Source organism: Heterodontus francisci, chromosome 19 (genome assembly GCF_036365525.1).
Source record: "Heterodontus francisci isolate sHetFra1 chromosome 19, sHetFra1.hap1, whole genome shotgun sequence".
In the NCBI taxonomy this organism is placed as follows: domain Eukaryota; kingdom Metazoa; phylum Chordata; class Chondrichthyes; order Heterodontiformes; family Heterodontidae; genus Heterodontus; species Heterodontus francisci.
Window position 1 is genome coordinate 48193654 of NC_090389.1, and position 21193 is coordinate 48214846.

The 21193-nt window shown below is 39.0% G+C and overlaps 1 protein-coding gene across 2 annotated transcripts in view; it reads left to right on the forward strand.

The window, feature by feature from the left end:
* Positions 1-21193, forward strand: part of adamts9 (ADAM metallopeptidase with thrombospondin type 1 motif, 9) — a 402991-nt gene that overhangs the window by 354287 nt on the left and 27511 nt on the right. For both annotated transcript variants that reach the window (XM_068051578.1, XM_068051580.1), the window contains exons 32-38: positions 1090-1290; positions 1990-2119; positions 2256-2350; positions 2460-2554; positions 2662-2795; positions 8404-8495; positions 19222-19326. In XM_068051578.1, the coding sequence (XP_067907679.1) occupies positions 1090-1290; positions 1990-2119; positions 2256-2350; positions 2460-2554; positions 2662-2795; positions 8404-8495; positions 19222-19326 (852 nt within the window). The remainder of the gene's footprint in view (positions 1-1089; positions 1291-1989; positions 2120-2255; positions 2351-2459; positions 2555-2661; positions 2796-8403; positions 8496-19221; positions 19327-21193) is intronic.

Sequence of the window (21193 nt, forward strand, 5' to 3'; positions counted from 1 at the left end):
CCGTACTAAGTTCGTGACTTATTGCTAAATAACCTCACTGGCTCTGAAGGAGTAACTTTATATCTGTTGAATTCAAATTTCTCCATTACGATAAAAATTCCACATTTAAAAATAAAATTAAGTTTGTTTATGATATTTTAGCTTCTGCATTAATCCCATGCTTTATGTCCAAATCATTTATTTCACTATCTGTAAAATTAAAAAAATTAAAAGTGAAGGAATTCAGTGGTATTTACTTCCTGGTCTTCCTGGTTTGTTGTCTGTGTGAATAGTTCAATGTGATTGGCTGCTTGATGACATCACTGTTGCTGGATGTCTGGAGATTGATATTGGGAAAGGGGAAATCCACACTAGTTCTTTGTAGACAGCATCCTTTGAGGTCAGCAGTGAACACCAATGCTTTGCCATTGATAGCAAAATCCGGGACATTGTATCCACGTGGGGTGGTGGAGGCAGGGCTCCAGAAACATATGTTTAACAATGTATAAATAAATTGTTCTTCTGGCTTGCCTAGTTCATTTAAATACATTTTATCAAATTGTTGATTGAGGTTTAACATTCCAATTAAAGCTAAGATTTAAATATCAAAAATCTAAACATTCTAAATGTTACATTTTGGAGCTTAGTAAACAGTAAAATAAAAGTACATTTCAAACAAAACAGTTCCATGAAATGGTTTGCTCACAGAAGTTATTTCACTGAAATTACTTTCCTGTCAAATTCTTGTGAATGAACCAGCCTTCTAGCAAGTCCTGCTAAAGCATTCTTATCCAGAGTTGTGACAGAGTGTTCAAACCACCTGAACAGAATGGTCTAGATCAGGAACTCAACATGAGCAAAATTACAACATGAACTCATATCCTGCCACCTGAAGTAACGCATTGGAGAACCAAGATGTTCTGCCACCATGCTACTCTTTAACTATAATTTCCATATCATACTTTTAGTGCCATACAAAAGCTATTATTAAATAGATTTGTGATTTGAGATTATAGCAGAATTAGCTAACATCATTCCTAGTATGTTTGATTCCAACACTTCGTTACATTAGAAAAGAAAATCAGATTAACAATTTGACTTTATTTCCAGTGCTCAGTTACATGTGGAAATGGCTACCAACAAAGACTTGTTTCCTGCAGTGAGGTTTATAATGGTAAGGACCTCTATGAATACGGCTACTATCATCAGATAACAGCTAACTGCCCTGGGACACAGCCGCCAAACATCCGTGCCTGCTCTCTTGGCGAATGTCATGTTACAGCCTCATGGAGGGTTGGAAATTGGGGAAGTGTAAGTTCATTTCAAAACTTTTCAGGACACAAGCTATAAACCTGAGCAATTGCATTATATTTAATTTGATGCAAATGTAACATAGTCTTGTAATCTTGCTGTCTTAATGCTTCATGTCAGAATTTTACGGAGTACGTACTTTGAATCACAATCGGGGCATGAGGGGTTTACTCAGGATGTATCTAGCACAACAGTAAATTCTACTGTAGTATATAGGTTCTGGTACCTAATACCCTTGGAGTTTTTATCATGCCATAAATGTTGTTAGCTACTAACATGGAAGAACACTCAATATACAGATGAAGAGTTTCCACTTATAATGATATTTCTATGTCTCTAATACATTTTCTCTTAATTAAATTTCTCTCTCAATTGCTTTCTAAAAACTTATCAACATTCCTTTAGTCAAAGAATTTTTGTGAAGTTAAGCTACTTTGTAGTTTCATTGCCAGTCATTTGATTTGCTTTCCAATTTCTTGACATGACAATAGTAAAAGGCCATTTGATTTGAAATATAATTTATGGTGACAGTGTTAAATGTTAAATTAAATTCAAATTAATAACAGTTGATAACCATCAGTTGATACATCCATACAGATTCTGTTACATGAAAATACTGGTTTGATCACTGTTGATGGTGATTTATCTTCATTTTACATTTTGTGCTATTTAATTTCCTTTTTTGAATTTTCTTGAAAGTGTTCAGTAACTTGTGGAATAGGAGTCATGCAACGCTCAGTACACTGTTTAACAAATGATGGGCATTTAAGCAACTTGTGTAGTTTGAACATTAAGCCAGAAGAGAGGAGAACATGCCAGAGTGGAAAATGTAAGCATTTGGATTATTGAGTCCATTTTCACATCACCATAAAATATCACCATCTGTTTTCTGTTTATGGAGTCTGTTTCTAATTGTTCAAAAGTACATTTTCCAATGTCTGATGAGAAACATATTTTGCATGTAGGTGAATTTCCAGAAAGCTGTAGAGATGTGCAAAGATTGAAGGGGTTCATGAAAGATGGTGATCATGTTCTTAATATTCAAGGGAAGCGATTGAAGGTACATTAGTGAACTGTTTTAAATGAGAAATGAAGATTTGCCATAAAAATGTCCTATTTCCTTCTTTCATTTATTCCATTCTCGCATCAAAGCATTTTTGTCATTGCAGGTATATTGTGCTGGTATGCTGTCAGATAGCCCAAGAGAGTACATTACACTGGCAAGTGGTGATGTAGAAAATTTCTCAGAAGTTTATGGCTACAGGTATAGAAAGGCAAAATATGGTTGTGTTAAAATTCTGTTCACTTTATAAATAAAAAGTAATTTTGTAACATCTTTGAAATATGCATTAAACATTCCATTTGGTTTAGGCTGCATAATCCTGCTGAATGCCCATATAATGGAAGTAGAAGAGATGACTGTCAGTGCAGAAGAGATTATCTGGCTGCTGGGTTTTCTACCTTCAGCAAAGTAAGACTGGACATCAACACTTTGCAAATAATAAGTGAGTAGAATCTTCCTTACTGTTTATTTTATTTTATTTAACCATATTGATAATGTTTCCTCTTTTCCTGAAAGATACACTAAACATAAAAAGCAAACAAGGAATTAAATGGGCAATTGAAAAAGAAGATACACAATTACCGTTTGTTTTACTTTAGCGGCAATTTTAATCCTGTCTGGCCAGCAGATACTGGGCAGTAAGTTAAAATTACTCTGGAGACTGACCAGCACTCCGCTCCCTTCCCACAGTTTTCAATTTTTCTGAGCAGACAGGAATGACACTGGAAACTGGCAGAATCCCTCTTTAAAAATATGTGGATTGGGCTCCAATGACATCATCAGGGCCTAACTGCTATTTTTACCAATGGCCTGAACAGGGAAGTTGTTGCAGCTTTCCCACCAGGTGAAGCTGGGCGGGGGGGGGTGGGGGTGGGGTGGTGGGGGGGGGTGAGGGGGTGAAGGGGTGGGTGGGGGGGAAGAAAAGTCCCGACCAAAAGAGGCCCAGAGAAGTAAGTTTTTAAACTTTTTTAAACTTTCCTTGTGGTGCCAGGAGGAGCAGTGCCAGGAGAAATATTTTCAAATCATTTATTTGATGATGTAACATAACAAGGAAATAAAATAGATTATGACTTTGTAGTTTGTGCAGAAAGCATAAAATGTATTGCAGCAGTCTCGGTGCTCCCACCAGGGACACTTCACCAAACTGCTGCATGGCTCAAATTAGTGGTACCTGAAGTAGAGCCAGGTCTGAGTCCAACTTTGGGGTAGGAACATGAACTGGGCTGAGGCTAGAACTGGATTCCTGGCTAAGTCTTTAACATGATCCCATTTATGGGGTAGCAAAGCTGAGATGCAATACATTTGTCTCTGCACATCTGACCATATAATTCCTGGTATTCTCCTGATCTCTGCCTGCCCAATGTTCCCCCTGCCTTTCCTCACTTTCCTGCTTCCTATTGCTCTGATTGTGTACCTTGTTCTCCGTCTGCTTCTCCCATGCTTCATTTCCAGTAACACGCGCACCCAATTGCTTTTGCCTTGTTTGGAGCAGGACCATTATGCCAGAACATGTTGAATGATGGCCCACGTGTCTCTTGCAAACAGTTAAAGGAGCTCATTCAGGTTTCTCACGTTCCAGAGAGTTACCCCATCAGTCATCACCTTGGCTGTGATCTGAGGTTTACTACCTAAATTGAACCATAACCTACGAAATTGTGTAAGCATTGAGGGGTTATGGCTGACAAGATGAAGCACGGATTAAAGCTCTATTGCTTCTGTAGCATGGATTTACACCCCACTGTTGGCAGATGGTATACAGTTCCCAGAACTTTAAGTCTAGCTCTAAAGAGGAAAGTAATTACCATAATCCACAGAATCACAAAATTGTTACTGCACAGAGGAGGCCATTCGGCCCATTGTGTCTGCGCTGGCTCTCCGAAAGAGCAATTTACCTTGTGCCACTCCCCAGTCTTCTTCCCATAGCTCTGTACATTCATCCTTTTTAGATAACAATCTAATTCCCTCTTGACTGCCTTGATTGAACCTGCAGTGCATTCCAGATCCTAACCACTCGCTGCGTGAAAGAGTTTTTCCTCATGTTGCTGTTGCTTCTTTTACCAATTATCTTGAATTTGTGCCCTCTTGTTCTTGATCCCTCCACCAATGGGAACAATTTTTCCCTATCTACCCTCATGTCCCAACCCCTCATGATTTTGAATACCTCTATCAAATCTCCTCACAAACTTCTCTTCAAAGTAAACAGATAGCTTTTGTAAAACACGTTGAATTGCCAAAACCTCATAAATGGACTTATTGGTGTCGAACCAATCTTCTAATGATGGCCATGAAACCATTGTCGATTGTTGTAAAAACCCATCTGGTTCATTAATGTCCTTTAGGGAAGGAAATCTGCTGTCCTTACCTGGTCTGGCCTACATGTGACTCCAGATCCACAGCAATGTGGTTGACTCTTACATGCCCTCGAAATGGCCTAGCAAGCTACTCAGTTCAAGGGCAATTAGGATGGGCAATAAATGCTAGCCTGACCTGCAACGCCCACATCCCATGAAAGAATTTAAAAAAAACTAACTTCTTACACCAAAAATGTAAGCTTTCCATGCAAGCTTCCCAATTTCTTAACAAATAAATGTACCAGCTTGTGTAGTACTAACCCACAGAATGCAAGAAGACCTAGGTTTGAATGCTGCTCTGTGCTGAGTAAATTGATGTCATTAGCAGTATCATTTCCAGTGTGCCATGAGCTATGGCAGGGAAAAAAAATCAGCCAGATTATTGCAAAAGCAAAATTCTGTAGATGCTGGAAATCTGAAATAAAAACAGAAAATGCTGGAAATACTCAGCAGGTCTGGCAGTATCTGTGGAGGGAGGAACAGAGTTAACATTTCAGTTCAATGACCCTTCATCAGCCACGTTATTGCTTCTGTTCAGGATTCAATGATTGGAAAATGGATATGTATGGAATCAATGGAAGGACAGGATTAAGTCTATTTGTGATGCCTCATGCTCCTCATGACTGAACAGTGTGTTAACCCATGAGGCTTTTTGGGGTCCATATGGCTCAGTGCTATCATGTGATAGTAAAAGTAATTCTAAGGGTAGAACCATTTGAAACTGTTGAAAAGCACAATTTAAAACTAAATCCTTCCTAATAATAATATTCAAGGGTATTTGACATTTCGGAAAGACAGAAAGCTAGGAAAAGGTGGTGGGGTAGCTCTTACGATTAAGGATGACAGTACAGTTGTGACAGATGACCTTCGTTCAGAAAGTCAAGATGTAGAATCACTTTGGGTAGAGATAAGAAATAACAAAGGTAAAAAGTCACTTGTGGGAGTAGTTTATAGGTCCCCTAATAGTAGCCACACTGGAGGATAGAGTATACAGGAAAAAATAATGAGGGCTTGTAAGAAAAGTACTGCAATAAGCATGGGTGATTTTAATCTTCATATAAATTGGATGAATCAGATTGGCAAAGCTACTGTAGAAGATGAGTTCATAGAGTGTTCAGCACAGTTTCTTAGAGCAGTACATTCTTGTGCCAACCAGGGAGCAGGCTATTTTAGACTTGGTAATGTTCGATGAGACAGAATTAATCAATGACCTCAACGTAAAGGAGTCTCTAGGCAACTGTGACTGTAACATGATAGAATTTCACATTCAGTTTGAGGGTGAGCAGTCTGGGTCTAAGACTAGTGTCTTAAACTTAAGTAAAGGCAATTACAAGGGTATGAGCACAGAGTTGGCTAAAGTTAACTGGGAATATAGGTTAAAAGAGAAGCAGTAGAGAAGCAGTGGCAGACATTTCAGGAGTTATTGCATAACTCTCAGCAAAGATATGCTCCGTTGAGAAAGAAAGACTATGAGAAAGATGCACCATCCGTTGCCAACTAGTTAAGGCTAGTATCAAGTTGAAAGAATAAGTGTACAGTACTGCAAAGACTATTGGTAAGTCAGAAGATTGGACAGATTTTAGAAACCAACAAAGAATGACTGAAAAAAAACAAAGGAGAAATTAGAGTAAGAGAGAAAGCTAGCTAGAAATATAAAAACAAATAGTAACAGTTTATACAAGTATTTTTTTAAAAAGTAACTAAAGTGAGCAATGGTCCCTTTGAGAGTGAGACTGGGAATTAACTGGCAACAAGGAAATGGCAGAAGCATTGAACAGGTACTTTCTGTCTGTCTTCACTGTAGAAGACACAAAAAATATCCCAAGAATACTTGAAAATCAAGAGGTAAAAGGAAGGGAGGAACTTAAAACAATCACAATCACTGGGGAAAAGGTACTGGGAAAATTATTAGAACTAAAGGCTGACAAGTCCCCTGGACCTGATGGCTTGCATGCTAGGGTCTTAAAAGAAGTGGCTGCAGAGAGAGTAGATGCATTGGTTGTGATCTTCCAAAATTCCCTAGATTTTGGTAAGTGTCCCAGCGGGTTGGAAAAGCATAAATATAACACTTCTTTTCAAGAAAGGAGGGAGACAGATACCAGGAAATTATAGGCTAGTTAGCCTAACATCTGTCATAGGGTAAATGCTAGAATCCATTATTAAGGAGGTAAGAGCAGGACATTTAGAAAATCATAATTGAATCAGGCTGAGCCAACATGGTTTTGTCAAAGGCAAATCATGTCTGACTAATTTATTAGAGTTCTTTGAGGAAGTAACAAGCAAGGTGGATAAAGGGGAACCTGTAGACGTGGTGTACTTGAATTTTCAAAAGGCATTCGATAAGATGCCACATCAAAGGTTACTACATAAAATAAGAGCTCATGGTTTAGGAGGTAACATATTAGCATGGACAGAGGATTGGTTAGCTAACAGGAAGCAGAATAGGGATAAATGGATCATTTTCAGGTTGGCAAGCCATTACTAGTGGAGGGCCACAGGGATCAATGCTGGGGCCTCAACTTTTTACAATCTATATCAATGACTTGGATGAAGGAACTGAATGTACTGTAGTTAAATTTGCTGATGATGCAAAGATAGTTAGGAAAGTAGGCTGTCAAGAGGACATGAAGAGTCTACAAAGGGATTTAGATAGGTTAAGTGAGTGGACAAAAATTTGGCAGATGGAGTATAATATGGAAAATGTGAACTTGTCCACTTTGGCAGGAAGAATAGAAAAGTAGTATATTATTTGAATGGAGAGAGACTGTGGAACTCTTCAGTGCAGAGGGATCTGGATGTCCTGGTACATGAATCACAAAAAGCTAGTACGCAAGTACAGCAAGTGATTCGGAAGTCAAATGGAATGTTGGCATTTATTGCAAGGGGAATCGTGTATAAAAGTAGAGAAGTGTTGCTACAGCTGTACAGGGCCTTAGTTGGACCACATCCGGAGTACTGTGTACAGTTTGGTCTCCTTATTTAAGGAAGGATATAATTGTATTAGAAGCTGTTCAGAGAAGGTTCACTCAGCTGTTATCTTATGAGGGAAGGTTGAGCAGGTTGGGTCTATACCCATTGGAGTTTAGAAGAATGAGAGGTGATCTTATTAAAACATATAAGATCCTGAGGGGTTTTCACAGGGTGGATGCTGAGAGGATGTTTCCCCTTGTGGGGGTGTCTAGAATTAGGGGACACAGTTTAAAATTAGGGGTTTTCCATTTAAGACCGAGATGAAGGGAATTTTTTTCTCCCAGAGGGTCGTTTGTCTGTGGAATTCTCTTTCCCAGAGAGCAATAGAGAGTGGGTCATTGAATATATTCAAGGCTGAGTTAGATAGATTTTTGATCAACAGGGGAGTTGAGGGTTATGGCGGGCAGACAGGAAAGTGGGATTGAGGCCACAGTCAGATCAGCCATGATCTTATTGAATGGTGGAGCAGGCTCGAGGGGCCGAACGACCTAATCCTGCTCCTAATTCTTGCAATCCTGCTGCTTGTGCCACTTCCAGCTGCTATCACGGGAAGATTAATTTAATCATCTATCATTCATGTAAGACGGAAAAGATATATGTCATTCAGTAACTTGAAAAATGTAATTTCAGCTTGTATAAATATGGTAATCTATATTATTATTGTTTAGTGTCTCTTGACTTTGACTATTTTGCATATTTTCAATGACTCACCCATTTCCATCTTAATAGCAACCGACTTGTACTTTGCACAGACGCTTGAAGGACGATCAGTTCCATTTGCCACAGCTGGAGACTGTTATAGTGCTGCCAGATGTCCACAGGTGACTTACCTACTTGGCTACTAAATATGGTAATATAATAAAAAGTCACAAAGTGTACATTAAAAAAAGCAACAAATGAGCTTGATTGTTAGTCTATTATGTATTACAATATGCACACAAAAGTCTTCTAACCATCCCTATACAAACTAGAATTAATGTCATGCGCGTCTTTACTTTATTCTCTATCTACTACTCTGCTTATTTTTTTGAGTGATTTGGCTACATATTTAAAGTGTAACAATTGATTGTGATGTGAATTATAATTTAGCAGTTGAAGGGGAATTTACCAAATTATAGAAAAATAATCTGAAATGTTCTGACACGAGTGTCATTTACAAGGCTATAATTTAGGGAGCTAAAGTGCCAGTTATCCATTATAAACAAGATGTCTGTATTTGAAATTGTAGAATGAACAGAAAATAAGCATTAATAATTTAAAGTGCTAACTTGAAAATGAATCACAAAGAGAAATGTAAAGCTAGTAAAATATTTTCTGAAGAATACTGGTCCTTTGCTAAACTGTTTTTTTGACCCAGATTTTGTTAAAGCATACAGATATACAGGTACATGTTAAATTAAAAGATGTGTTTTATTATTCCTTTAAGGATTTAAATTAATCTTTGGAATATCAGGATAACTTTGTATGATGATGCATAAGTCAAACGTCAAAAATCTTGTAAGAACACATTATTACTGTCACAAATTACTTACACTTCCTTTGAATAGAATATAACAATTATTTAACTTTCTGCTTTTATTTTTTAAACAAACTAATTTTGCAGCAACAATACAATGTACTTTCTTATCAGTTTTTAAGTGCATTTGTACAAGTGTTCCTGTGCACCCATCTACCAAACTAAAAGACATACTGAAGTGTAAAATGACTTAATACCCATGAAAGAATATTCTTCATGTCCTGGAAAATGTAATTGATGCACAAAAAGAATAGAAGAGAGTACTCTTTTAAAACTGTACATTTTTCACAATTGAACAAAACTTCAACAGTAAAGCAGATGTTTCCAAGCTTATTTCTGCATTTATTACTATATATTCATTAAGCTTCGTATTTAATTGATATAAATCTTCCTGACTTTGCAGGCTAATCAAATTGTATTTCTGCAGTCATGAGTGACCATGATGTTGCATAGAGAAATCGTTTTTTGTTCTGTTTAGCAGTGTATGTGAGTTCTCACAACAACGTAGGAGTTTGGGAACAGGAGTAGGCCATTCAGTTCTTCGAGCCTGTTCCACCATTCAATTATATCATGGCTAATCTGTACCTTAATTCCATCTATCATCTTGGTTCCTTAACCCTTTTAATACCATTGCCGAAACCTATCAATCTCACTCTTGAAATTTTCACGTGACCTAACCTCAACAGCTTTTAGGGGGAGAGAGCTTCAAACTTCCATAATCTTTTGTGTGAAGAAGTGCTTCCTGACATCGTCCTTGAGTGGGCTAACTCTGATGTTAAGGATATGCCCTTTCTTTTCTGGACTACCCCACCAGAGGAAAGAACAAGGATGCGTAACCTAAAAAAAATGAAAAAAACAAAATAACCACAATAAGAAACAAGAATGAGAACATAGGAACAGGAGTAGGCCATTCAGCCCATCGAGACTGCTATTCAATACGATCATCATGGCTGATCATCCACTTCAATGCCTTTTCCCCACACTATCCCCATATCTTTTTATGTCATTGGTGTTTAGAAATTTGTCAATCTCTGCTTTAAACTTACTCAGTGACTGAGCTTCCACAGACCTCTGGGATAGAGAATTCCAAAGATTCACAACCCTCTGAATGAAGATATTTCTCCTCATCTCAGTCCTAAGAGGCTTCCCCCTTATTTTGAAATTTAATCCCCTGGTTCTAGACTCCCCAACCAGGGGAAACATTTGACCTGCATCTACCCTATCTATCCCTTTAAGTATTTTGTAAGTTTCAATGAGATCACCTCTGTGCACCTACATGTTAGCTTTCAGTGACTTATTGACAAGGACACCCAGGTCCCTTTGTACATGTACACTTTCTAATCTCTTACCATTTAAGAAATACTCTGCACATCTGTTCCTCCTATCAAAGTGGATAACCTCACATTTTTCCACATTATATTCCATCTACCAAGTTCTTGTCCACTCACTAAGTCTGTACAAATCCCCTTGAAGCCACTTTGCATCTTCCTCACAACACACATTCCCACCTAGTATAGTGTCATCTGTGAAATTGGAAATATTACATTTGGTCCCCACATCCAAATCATTGATAGAGATTGTGAACAGCTGGGGCCTCAAGTACTGATCCTTGTGGTACACCACTAGTCACAGCCTGCCAACGCGAGAATGACCAGTTTATTCCTACACTGTTTTCTGCCTGTGAACCAATCCTTAATCCATGCCGGTATATTAACCTCCTATCCCATGTGCTTTAATTTTGCTAACCAACCTCCTGTGTGGGACTTTATCAAAAGCCTGCTGAAAATCCAAGTATACTATGTCCACTGACTCCCCCTTATCAATTCTGTTAGTAACATCCTCAAAAAACTCCAACTGGTTCGTCAAACATGATTTTCCATTCATAAATCCATGTTGACTATGCCCAATCGGATCATTATTATCCAAGTGTCCATTTATCACATCCTTTAGAATAGATTCTAACATTTTCCCTACTACTTATGTAAGGCTAACATGTCTGTAGTTCCTGTTTTCTCTCTCTCTCCCTTCTTAAAAAGTGGGGTGACATTTGCTAACTTCAAATCTGCAGGAACTGTTCCAGAATCTATAGAATTTTGGAAGATGATCACCAATGCATCTATTATCTCCATAGCTACCTCTTTCAACACTCTGTGATGTAGAATATCAGATCCCGGGGACTAATCCACCTTTATCCCCATTAATTTCTCCAATACAACCTTCTTACTAATACTAATTTCCTTCAATTCCTCATTTTTTATTCGTTCAGGGGATGTGGGCGTCACTGGCTAAACTAGCATTTATTGCCCATCCCTAATTCCCTTGAGAAAGTGGTGGTGAACTGCCTTCTTGAACCGCTGCACTCCTTAGGGTGTAGGTACACCCACAGTGCTGTTAGGAAGGGAGTTCCAGGATTTTGACCAAGCGACAGTGAAGGAACAGCGATATAGGTCCAAGTCAGGCTGGTGTGTGGTTTAGAGGGGAACTTGCAGGTGGTGGTGCTCCCATGCATCTGCTGCCCTTGTCCTTTTAGGTAGTAGAGATTGCAGGTTTAGAAGGTGCTGTCCAAGGAACCTTGCTGAGTTGCTGCAGTGCATCTTGTAGATGGTACACACTGCTGCCACTGTGCGTTGGGGGTGGAGGGAGTGCATGTTAAAGGTGCTGGACGGGGTGCCAATCAAATGGGCTGCTTTGTCCTGGATAGTGTTGAGCTTCCTGAATGTTACTGGAGCTGTACCCATCAAGGCAAGTGGAGAGTATTCCATCAGGATCCTGACTTGTGCCTTGTAGATGGACCGGCTTTGGGGAGTCAGAAGGTGAGTTACTTGCCGCAGAATTCCCAGCTTCTGACCTGTTCTTGTAGCCACAGCATTTATGTGGCTGGTCCAGTTCTGTTTCTGGTCAATGGTAATCCCCAGTACATTGATAGTGGGTGATTCAGCAATGCTAATTCCATTGAACGTCAAGGTGAAATGGTTACATTCTCTCTTGTTTGAGATGGTCATTGCCTGGCACTTGTGTAACTTGCCACTTATAATCCCAAGCCTGTATGTTGTCCAGGTCTTGCTGAATCTGGACATGGGCTGCTTCAGTATCTGAGGAGTCACGAATGGTGCTGAACATTGTGCAATCATCAGCGAACATCCCCATTTCTGACCTTATGATGAAGGGAAGTTCATTGATGAAGTAGCTGAAAATGGTTGGGCCTAGAACACTACCCTGAGGAACTCCTGCAGTCATGTTCTGGGATTCTCCCTAGTCCCTTGGATCTCTAATTCTGGGAAATTTCTTGTATCTTCCTCAGTGAAGACAGACACAAAGTAATCACTTAGCTTCCCTGCCATTTCTCTGTTAACCATTATAAATTCTCCTGACTCTGCCTGTAATGAACCCACATTTGTCTTAGCCAAATATTTCCTTTTTATGTACCTATAGAAGCTTTTACAGTCCATTTTTATGGTTTTTGCTAATTTACATTTGTATTCTATTCTCCCTTTCTTTATCAGTTTCTTGGTCCTCCTTTGCTTTATTCTAAAATCCTCCCAATCCTCAGGTTTATGACTATTTCTGGCAACTTTATAGGCTTTTTCTTTTAATCTTATACAATCCTTAACTTCCTTTGTTAGCCACGATTGACTGACTTTTCTTTTTGGGTTTTTGTCCCTTGAAGGAATGTATAATTGCTGTAAACTCTAATAATTTTTTAAAGACTATCCATTGCCTAAGTACTGTCATACCTTTTAGGTATACGTTGGAGTAACAAATTTCCAAGGAAATTACAGAGAGGTGCAAAAATTCTAGGGTAGTTATAATGGGGAACTTTAAATATCCAAACATAGACTGGGATAGTCATAGTGTAAAGGGCAGTGGGGGGCAAAAGTTCCTCGAGTGTGTTCTGGAAAATCTTCTACAGCAGTATGTTGGTAGTCCAATGAGAAAGGAGGCACTGCTGACCTGGTTCTTGGGAATGAAGTGGGGAAAGTGGATCAAGTATCAGTGGGAGAGCATTTAAGAGACAGTGATCATTGTATCGTAAGATTTAGGCTGACTGTGGAAAAGAACAAAGAATAATCTAGCACAAGAATAATTAACTGGGGGAAAGCCAACTTCAATGGGATAAGAATGGAGCTGGGACAAATAAATTGGAGTCAAATGTTGTCAGGAAAGCCAGTAGCTGAACAATGGGTTACCTTCAAAGAAGAGATAGTTCAGGCATGTTCCCTCAAAGGGGAAAGATAGGGCAAACAAATCTAGAACTCCCTGGATGACAAAAGAGGTAGAGATTAAGATAAAGAAGAAAAAGTGTGCTCATGACAGATGCCAGGTAGAAAATACTGTTTAGAACCAGGATGAATATAGAAGGTCAGGAGGAGAAGTGAAAAAGCAAATAAGAGAAGCAAAGAGAGAGCATGAAGAGAATGGCAGCTAACATTAAAGGAAATCCCAAAGTTTTCTATAGACATATAAATCGTAAAGGCGTGGTAAAAGGAGGAGTGGGGCTGATTAGGGACCAAAAAGGGGATTTACACAAAGAGGCAGAGGGCATAACTGAGGTATTAAATAAATACTTTGCATCTGTCTTTCCCAAGGAAGAAGATGCAACCCAGGCAATGGTGAAAGAGGAGGCAATCCAGACACTGGAAGGGTTTACAATTGATAAAGAGGATGTTTTAGATAGTCTGTCTGTACTTAAAGTGGATAAATCACCAGGACTGGATGAGATGCATCCAAGGATACTGAGGGAAATGAGGGTGGAAATCGCAGAGGCACTGGCCATCATTTTTCAGTCTTCCTTAGACTCGGGGTGGCGACGGAGGACTGGACAATTGTAAACGTTAGACCCTTGATCAAAAAAGGGTGTAAAGATAAGTCTAGCAACTACAGGCCGGTCAGTTTAACTTCGATGGTGGGGAAACTTCTAGAAAAAATAATTTAGGACAAAATTAATAGTCACATGGACAAATGCGGGTTAATTAAGGAAAGCCAGCATGGATTTTTTCAGGGAAAATCATGTTTAACTAACTTGCTGGAGTTTTTTGAGGAGGTAACAGAGAGGGTTGATGAGGGCAATACTGTTGATGTGGTGTACATGGACTTTCGACAGGCATTTGATACAGTGCCACACAACAGACTTGTGAGCAAACTTATACAGAATTGGCTGAGGATACGGAATTCGCTAAGTGACAAAGAGTAGTGGTTAATGGATGTTTTTGGGCTGGAGGAAGGTTTGTAATGGAGTTCGCCAGGGGTCAATGTTGGGACCCTTACTTTTTCTAATATATATATTAATGACCTAGACCTTGGTGTACAGGGCACAATTTCAAAGTTTGCAGATGATACGAAACTTGGAAGCATTGTGAACTGTGAGGAGGATCGTGTAGAACTCCAAAAGGACATAGAAAAGCTGGTGGACTAGGCAGACAAGTGACAGATGAAGTTCAATGCAGAGAAATGTGAAGTGATTCATTTTGGTAGGAAGAACATGGAGAGACAATATAAATAAAGGGTTTAATTCTAAAGGGGGTGCAGAAGCAGAGGGACCTGGGTGTTTATGTACATAAGTCATTGAAGGTGGCAGGACAGGTTGAGAGAGCGGTTAATAAAGCATACAGTATCCTGGGCTTTATTAATAGGGGCATAGAGTGCAAGAGCAAGGATGTTATGTTTAACTTGTATAAGACACTAGCTCAGCCTCAGCTGGAGTATTGCGTCCAGTTCTGGACGCTGCAATTTCGGAAAGACGTGAGGGCATTGGAGAAAGTGCAGAAAAGATTCATGAGAATGGTTCCAGGGATGAGGAATTCCAGTTATGAAGATAGATTGGAGAAGTTGGGACTGTTTTCCTTGGAGAAGAGAAGGCTGATAGGTGAATTGATAGAGGTATTCAAAATCATGAGGGGTTTGGGCAGAGTAGACAGAGAGAAACTTTTCCCACTCGTGAAAGGATCAAGAATGAGAGGGCACAGATTTAAAGTATTTGGTAAGAGAAGCAAAAGTGACATGAGGAAAAAATTTTCACGCAGAGAGTGGTTAATGTCTGGAATGCACTGCCTGAGAGTGTGTTGGAGGCAGTTGAAGCATTCAAAAGAGAATTAGACTGTTATATGAAAAGGAAGAATGTGCAGGGTTACGGGGAGAAGGCGAGGGAATGGAACTGGGTGAATTGCTCTTTCGAAGAGGCGGTGTGGACACGATGGGCCGAATGGCTTCCTCCTGCTCTGTAACAATTCTGTGATTCTGTGATTAATGTATTTTCCAATCCACCTGAGCAATTTGCCCTTCATAATTTCCTTTGTTCAAATTTAACCACCCTGGCTTCAGATTGAACTACCTCACTTTCAAACATAATGTAGAATTCTATCATATTATGGTCACTCGTCCCTGAAGGTTCTGTACCACAAGATTATTAATTAGCCCTTTCTCATTACCTAATACTAATTCTAAAATAGCCTGTTCTCTAGTCGGTTCCTCAAAATACTGCTCGAGAAAACCATCCCTAACACACTCCAGAAACTCGTCCTCCACAATATTAGTGCTCATTAGGTTTACCCAGTCTATATGCAGATTGAGATCACCCATGATTACTGTATTAACCATGCTACATGTTTCTTTAATCTCCCGATTAATACCATGCCCCACACTACCTCTACTGTTTGGTGGCCTATAAACAACAACTACCAATGTTTGCTGTCCCTTGCTGTTTCTTAGCTCCACCCAAACAGATTCCACATTTTGTTCTTCTGATCTGAGATCCTTTCTTACCTCTGTACTGATCCCATTCCTTATTATCAGTGCAACACCACCTTCTTTTCGTTTTTGCCTGTCCTTCCTAAATGTCGAATATCCTTGAATATTCAGTTCCCAGTCTTGGTCACCCTGTAGCCACATTTCCGTAATGCCAATTAGATTATACCCATTTACCTCTTTGTGCCTTTAAATCATCTACCATCTTGCGAATGCTACAAGCATTCAGGTAGTGTGCCCTTAACCTTGTCTTTTTGACATTATTTTGTACTCTAAGCCTAGTTGATACTCACTTTTGTTTCACCTGCCTTCTAATTTTGCTTGCTACTTTTCAACTTCCTGTTACCAGCTTTACTTACTTCCAATTTGAGCTACCCCTCAGGTTCCCATCACCCTGACAAGCAAGTTTAAACCTTCCCCAACAGCACTAGCAAATCTCCCTGCGAGGATATTAGTCCCGGTCTTGTTAAGTTATAGCCTGTCCATCTTGTACAGGTCCTACCTGCCCAGAACCGATCCCAATGCCTCAGAAATGTGATGCCCTCCCTCCGACAGCAATTCTCCAGTCACGTGTTCAATCGATCAATCCTCCTGTTCCTATGCTCACTAGCATGTGGCACTGGGAGTGCTCTTGAAGTCCTGCTTTTTAATTTCCTTCCTAACTCCCTAAAATCTGCTTTCAGGACCTCATCCCTCTTCCTGCCTATGTCATTGGTACCATTATGGACCATGACCTCTGGCTGTTCACCCTCCCCCAGAAGGATGGCCTGCAGCCACTCCGTGACATCCTTGACCCTGCCACCAGGGAGGCGACACACCATCCTGGAATCACGTTTACTGCCGCAGAAATGCCTGTCGGATCCCCTGACGATCGAATCCCCTATCACTATTGCTCTTCCACTCTTCTTCACCCGCCACCCTCCTGTGCAGCTGAGCCACCCGTGGTACCACGGACTTTGCTCTGGCTGCACTCGCCTGAGAAACCATCGCCCTCACCACTATCCAAAATGTAACACCAATTAACAAGCAAGATAGACTCAGGGGACTCCTGCACTACCTACCTGGTTCTCTTAGACTGCCTGGAGGTCACCCATTCCCTCTCTGCCTGCATGCTTCTAACCTGGGGTGTGACCACCTCCCTAAACATGCTATCCACATAGTCCTCTGCCTCGCAGATGCACAGCAGTGACTCCAGCCACCGCTCGAGTTCTGAAACCCGGAGCTCAAGGACACATGGTGCGTCCATGACTTCCCACATACTGCAGGCTGCCATATAAGTATATTTTAAGTAACGGCCAGCACCAAAGCAAAAAACAAATATTGTGCACCTATAAGACGAAGGACAAAACAAGACAGTGGATGGAGTGAGGAAAGAAAGAACCTGAGTGATATCCTACATTAGATATATTTTTGGGTGTTTTAAATTAAACTACTCTACCTGGAGATTTGGAGAGAAGCAATGCTAAAAACTTATTCTGGGAGATCCACAGGAAACGAAGAAATTTTATAATATGCAAATTAGCATGAAATTCTTGCATGCACCAAGAACTCAAGCAAATTTTTATTCATTTTCGGGACGTAGGCATCGATGCCGAGGCCGGTATTTAATGCACATCTGTAGTAGCCCTGAGAAGATGGCGGTTGGCTGCCTACAACAACTTGTGCTGGTTTCATACAACTGATTGGCTTGTTCAGTCACTTCAGTGGGCAGTTAAGAGTCAATCATGTTGGTGTGAGGCTAGAAACAAATATAGGCCAGACCAGGTAGGGCAACAGGCTTCCTACTCTAAAGGGTATTAGTGAACCAGTTGAGTTTTTATGACAATTCAAGAGCCTCATGGTGACTTTCACTGATGCCAGCTTTTTATTTCCAGATTTTTAAAACTGAATTATAATTCTCAAACTGCCCTGTGAGGATTTGAACTTAACCATGCTTGATTATTAGTCCAAGATTCCAGTAAAACTATCACTACGCTATCCTGAGATGCCTTTATGAATAATTACAATAATGTTGCATTGTCAAACTGCTGCATAAGTAATAGTAACAATATTATATCATTAAAGTATAACTTCTCCAATAAATGTTTAAGTCAAAGCCTACACAACCATGTGCTGACTACGTCCCAGTGGCTGTAATAAAATCTTTTCGAAATTCATTTTGGCATATCAAAATTTAAAAGACATCACATCACAATTGTATTTAAATTGTAAATTCATTTGAAATAATTTTCTCTCATTCCACCAGTTTAGGCTGTATCATTTGTGAACTTTATATTGTGGTACTCTTCTACATGCTATACCTTGGATTCCTTTTTTTTTTAAATGGGTCAATATGACAGGAAGCTTTTAACAATATAGCAACAATGTATTTTTATGATATATCCAGATTAGTATTTTCACTATGTAATACTTTTTAACATAATCAGATTGTGCTTAATGATCTGTAAATTCCAACTGCACCATGCAAATTAAATTAAAATAACTAAGTTGGTTAAAATTACTTTGCATGTAAATAAAGTCTAATACATTTTCTGTGATGCTCATTTCTGGGCAACTATGTTATTTATTTGTTTAGTGAAAGATGTTCAATTTATTATATTAGACATTCAAAATAAGAGTTTGTATAGTATTGCGGATACATTAATCATAACTTGCAGCTATTAGTTGACAATATTTATCTGAACCATATTTTACTATTTGCAAGCACAACAGCAGTGCCCTCTACAGATAGTTCTGAAACAATGCAGTTAATACCTCCCATATGTTTAAAATTACAAATATTATCAATACAATTTTTGAATCACGTACTTCATTAACGTAAGATACTTAATTAATTATAACAATACTGCAATACAGATACAACATTGCTGTATAGTATTAAAATAATTACTAACTTGACTATATAAAATTTTGTGTTAATCATTCTGTGTGCTGAATCTAGATAAAATAATAACTCAGCATACAAACTCAAAATATTACATTTTTACTAATGAACTCATCACATTTTATTACCATCATTTATACCTAAATTCATAAGGAAGTGTAAAATGAGAGCCTTGTTTTTGTTCATTTTTATCCACTGATGTCTTATTTTTAGTTACAGGTGTGGTGAAATAATATCCTGCACATTGACATTAGAGACATGTTGAAATCAAACTTTCATTGGCTTAGATGTGACAATGGACTAGCTATATTTTGTGCTTATTCAAAATCTAATAGTCTAATGTGATGTTTCTTTAAACTCCTATTAATGTGGACATTTTATAATAAATGAAGGACATTTTTTTCAGGGTCAATTTAGTATTAATCTTTCTGGAACAGGACTCAGAGTGTCTGAATCAACAAGGTGGATTTCACAAGGAAATTATGCTGTTGTAGAAATACAACGATTGCTGGTAAGAATCTAATGGTAAATGTGGTTAAATATTATTTGGCAAGAAGTAATTTTATTTAGGTTAAATGTTATTTGATGAAAAAGTAGTCCACAAAAAAATAGTTGTACCTAAATGATATGTTAACTGGTGCATTGTTTGTACCAGATGGCATTTAACCTCAGTCCAGGTAATAATATATGTGGCTGGTTATTTTCCAGGATAAAATAGAAAAAAACTCATCTCCTACATGCTTCCATTTTATCCACATTTTAGTGCAAATTAAGCAGTTCTTCAGTCGGAGGAAAGGAAAGATTGATAGTGAATAAGTCACTAATTCATGGGGGAATCATTTTAACTGAAGTCACACAGCAGCAACCTGACAGATTTGGATTGGCTGTTGGTTTTACACCTTGTGTGATTTTACTTTCTATTGACTTCAAAGGAATTAAGTTTTTTTTAAACGTCAAGTAGGCACAATTAGTCTTTCAAAATTCTGCATCTACAGTATTTTACTTTAGTCTTTTGTTTTGCTCTACATAGAGTCATAAAAGTTTATAGGACAGGTCTTTGGTACGCCAATCCAAAACGAATCCCACTGTTGTGTGCTCCCTCCATAGCCCTTTATCTTTAAATGTTTATCCAGTTTTCCCTTAAAAGATACAATGGTCTCTGCTTCATTGTTTCCTGTGGCAAAGCTCCAACAGCCTTCTGCATAAAGAAATGTCTCCTAACCTTTCTCACCACATTGTTACTGTCAATTTTAAATTGATAATCCCTTGTCGACTTCCAAACAGGGGAAATAATCTTTCCTTTATCAAAACTCTTAAGAATTTTAAAACTCTCTTCTTGGCCTTCTATTCTTCAGTAGAAATAGTCCCAGTATCTCAAGTCTCTGCTCATAACTATAGTTTTCCTCGCATCATCTGGTGTATCTACACTGTATGGTCTCTTTGGATTCACTATTCTTTCTGTATTAGAGCATTCAAAACCTTATGTAGTACTCAAACTATGGCCTAAATAATTGCCTATCTGCACTTGCATTTTCAAGGAATCAAGCATTTGAACTCCCAAGTCTCTCTATTCATCCACATCCTTCAGAGTGCTTGCATTCAATGTGTCCTTTCATTCAACATAACCTCGAATTATTTTTTGGAGTACGCAGGTGATTTCTTTAAGTCCAAGGCCCTTTTAAATTTTTTGAGCAGCCATGCGCTTGCACAGCAACTCAAAGGGGCCAACTTGTGTGCAGGGACTTCGGGTTGTTATGTGGCCATGCAGCTGCACAGCTTACAGTGAACATTGTTCTCATTCCTTGCTTTTCCTCCCAAAATATATCTGCTGATATTTCTCTTCATTGAGTTACAGAGGCGCTAACTTACATCATCCTCACTGTTTGCCAAATTCCCTTATTACGTCATCAGCAAATTTTAATATTGTACTTCCAATGCCCAAATCCATATAAGAGTATACGAAAATGACGGGCAGGAAAAGACCCAGCAGCCCATCATGCCTACCCCAAATTTACAATGCCTGGAGCATAAAAACATGATGCTTCCTATCCCCTGCAGCCATGTAATTCCTCGGGATATATCATCAAAAAATGGAAAATAAAATTAGACTCTGCAACGATTTCTTGGGTATCTCACATCTAAACTTTCTCCAATGAGCAACACCTATTAACTTTATTCTTTTGTTTTCTGTCCTTTTCTCCCTCTTTTTCTTCCCTTTCTTGTTCCACTTCGTTCCCCACCCCTCTCTTCATCACCCACTTCACCACTTTCTCTTCCTCTCACCCTCCGCTCCTGCTGTCCCCTTTCTCTTATCACTCCACCTTATCCTCTCACCCCTCTTCTTCCCAAACCTCAGCTGGCCCTCCTGCCAGGGGTGC